General features: G+C 40.9%; 1 protein-coding gene across 1 annotated transcript; it reads right to left on the bottom strand.

The window, feature by feature from the left end:
* Positions 1-1,194: 1,194 nt before the first annotated feature.
* Positions 1,195-1,921, bottom strand: LOC117322618. Its single transcript, XM_033877557.1, has 2 exons — positions 1,756-1,921; positions 1,195-1,623 (listed from the first exon to the last, which is right to left on the bottom strand). Exons 1-2 carry the CDS (start codon positions 1,831-1,833, stop codon positions 1,195-1,197), a joined length of 507 nt encoding a protein of 168 aa, XP_033733448.1. The 5' UTR covers positions 1,834-1,921.
* Between the last annotated feature and the right edge of the window lie 1,048 nt (positions 1,922-2,969).

Here is a 2,969-nt window from a genome sequence, read left to right as displayed (position 1 = left end):
ACTGGTGCCCTCAACGAAACTTTGTCCAGACATCGTGTTGTAGTCCCGCCTCTGTACCAACGAGCGGTAGCGACAGAAATACCAGGAGCCAGTAGAGGTGTCAACAGAGAGATGAGGACGTGGTTATATCTAAAGAGGTCAGGTGTAAGGGATTCTTTGGTCATAGGGGTCATAGCCGACCAGAGGAACCCGATACAGACGACAAGTAGGTAGGCGGAGGTTGCTTCCAGCTGAATATGGAGGAAGAGGGAGGAGAGATGGAGCGGTCATCAGACACAATGCTAGCCACGGGCACAGGGACCTGAGAATTTATTACCGTCTTTGTGTGATTTGACCTTCCCTATAGTGTATAGCACATTTCCAGACGTTTTGGTGGCTGGATTAAAACTTGGTAACAATGACAGGGGACACTATATGGAAGGTTCAAATACACGTAAACGGTAACAAATTCTCAGGCGCCCGTTGAGTTGACCAGTTCTCGCTTTTATGACGGCTGACACGTGCCTTTCCGTTATCGTCGCATCGCCGGAATAGCGATTATTATCGTATTTTCGCCCCCCCCCCCCCCCCCCCCCCTCCCATATATTTCCTAAAAATTATATGATCTATTCTCAGTGGGAATAACGAATGCGAAACAGAGTAGCACACGGGTGCCCTTACACCTGAAAATAAATATTAACACACTTTCTAATAAACTATATTTATAATCTGGTGTATCGATATATAGACCCCTTTTTTACACATCGATACGCAAGGTTAAGTACTGGAATGTTTTGTGTTGTATGTTTAACTGATGCCTTATACGGTATTGCTCAAAATCCTGAAACCGAGTCCCTGTGGTCCCAGTTGAGAATCGGTTTCCGGTCGCCCGTGTGAAAAGCGATTACATTACTTGTAGTTCGGAATTCTGAGATAAAACAGCGTCTGTCTGACCGTCCGTCATATTACTTTCATTTTCAATAACACTGTTGACAGATCCTGCTATTTTTTTCGCTCGAACACTCGCGAATTCACTTCTTTCCTGTTTAAAACGCCACTACAATGCTGTTGTTGTTAATGTTTGCCAGCATTATACAGATTAGCCAGTATCATTTTGACTTATTAAGTATAACACACAACTTAACAAGGAATTGAAAATTAATATAGCTTTATTATCAACAAAATAAGAAGTCGAATTCCAGTTATTTTGGAAAGTCAATTTGGCGACTTCTGCATGGTTGCATGCACTCGGGCATAACTTTTCGCCCACTTGGACTTCCTTTCTGCTACTTTCCTCTCCCTGTTTTTTCTGGCCCGCTCCTGCTTTGCGTCAATAGCTAATCTGTTAATTGGAGGGAGCCGTCGTGGAGGGTGGAAGTTTACGGATTGGCACGCCTCCTGGGGGTATTTGGCGAACTGGGTGTGTGTGCTTTCTGGAACGCCAGGGAGAACTGGGCAGGTTGAGGATTCGGACTTGGCGCCATTGATTTCCACAATGAAAGCCACGCCCCCATTGCCTTTCCTGGGGGCAATTCCCTCTGTCTTTAGCTGCATTAAAACCGTCTGCTTTGTTTTACGTACTGTGTTATCAGCATCCAGTGATGGCACGGTCTTCTCTCCAATAGAGTCCTTGGCGGGCGCGACCTAGGACACGAAAAGAATTACCATTATTAAACACCCACATTCGGTGTTAATCTTGCAGATAATTTAAGTCAAATATAGTTGCAAGACAGGACATTCAATTTATTACGGAATAGGCAGGTTTAAAAACATTACCTGATTTCGTTTTCTCGCACAGAACGAATTTGATCTTTCTTGTATATTTTCATCGACCTTTGAGTTGTTACATCCCATTTTCTTGCAAACTTTCAATGTGTGTTAAAACAGATGTGCGTGGTAGTGTTGCTGTAATCTACGCATAGATACGACATGTATTATGACGTCATTAGTGAACATACTTTGTGACGTCACAATGCATTTCTTAAACGCGCGACTTCGCCTTTTCGACAGCTCTACTGTATACTCTTGATCAAGAGACACTTCAAGAGTAAACTAGATAATTTGATTTTTCGATGTATAGAACGAAAACCAAAGTGCCCTATAAATAAGCTAAATTAAAACTCGGTAAAAATGACACCCCTCGGTGTTCATAGTTTTAATGAACGCACTTCCCGCGACCGTCCATAGTGTGTATAGAATTTTTTTTTAAACATCAAAGGTGTTATTTTCATCGCATTTTAAGTTCGTAATACATTAGGTGAACTCACACCCTAAGCATTAGGTTCTAGTGATAAGAAATTTATTTCTATGTAGGTCTTAATGTAGGTCACAGTGACATATGTCTAATTTTTACACATGACACACCTCTTCATCAATTCGAACCCATATCCCAAGTATAATAAAGTTCCAGCGTCTAAAGTGATAAAGTCATGAAGCTGATAAGATTTTTTTTTCGGACGGACGCATGGACAGAGGTCGATCACTACAGGGCAACCGCCACTAGGCCTATTTAACGGGGACCTAATTATACATGTATATACATGTATATATCTTACAACGGTGCGATACGTCACGTGTACAGTAGCACAGGCGTCGGCTTCTGGTTAGTGTTTAAAGAACAATATATTAGTCCCTATTCTCATACTTTAGTAGGAGTAGGGGCTATTTCCCCCCATTACTAGTAGGCCTATCACGGTATACTAACTGAAGCAGATGTCTGTGACAGCTAGTACAGACACCGAAGTTCGAAATATACAAATGAAAATAAAATTGTGCGAAAATAAATTTTAACCATTTCAAAAATGAAAAAATCTTTCGAACGACTACCATATTAATTTGTTTTATTAAACGAGAAGAACTTTAAACAAGAAATATCTTTAAAAAAGATAAACGGCATAGTTTAAATGCTGGTGTTTATAATATAAAACTGCTGGTGAAATAAATGAACGAACTAATGTGTTTCAGCACGGATAACAAAATGATACCAGTTT

The sequence above is a fragment of the Pecten maximus genome, chromosome 3 (genome assembly GCF_902652985.1).
Source record: "Pecten maximus chromosome 3, xPecMax1.1, whole genome shotgun sequence".
NCBI classification, from domain to species: Eukaryota; Metazoa; Mollusca; class Bivalvia; order Pectinida; family Pectinidae; genus Pecten; species Pecten maximus.
The sequence above is the reverse complement of the archived record's forward strand: the minus strand, read 5'-3'. Positions and strand labels throughout refer to the sequence as shown.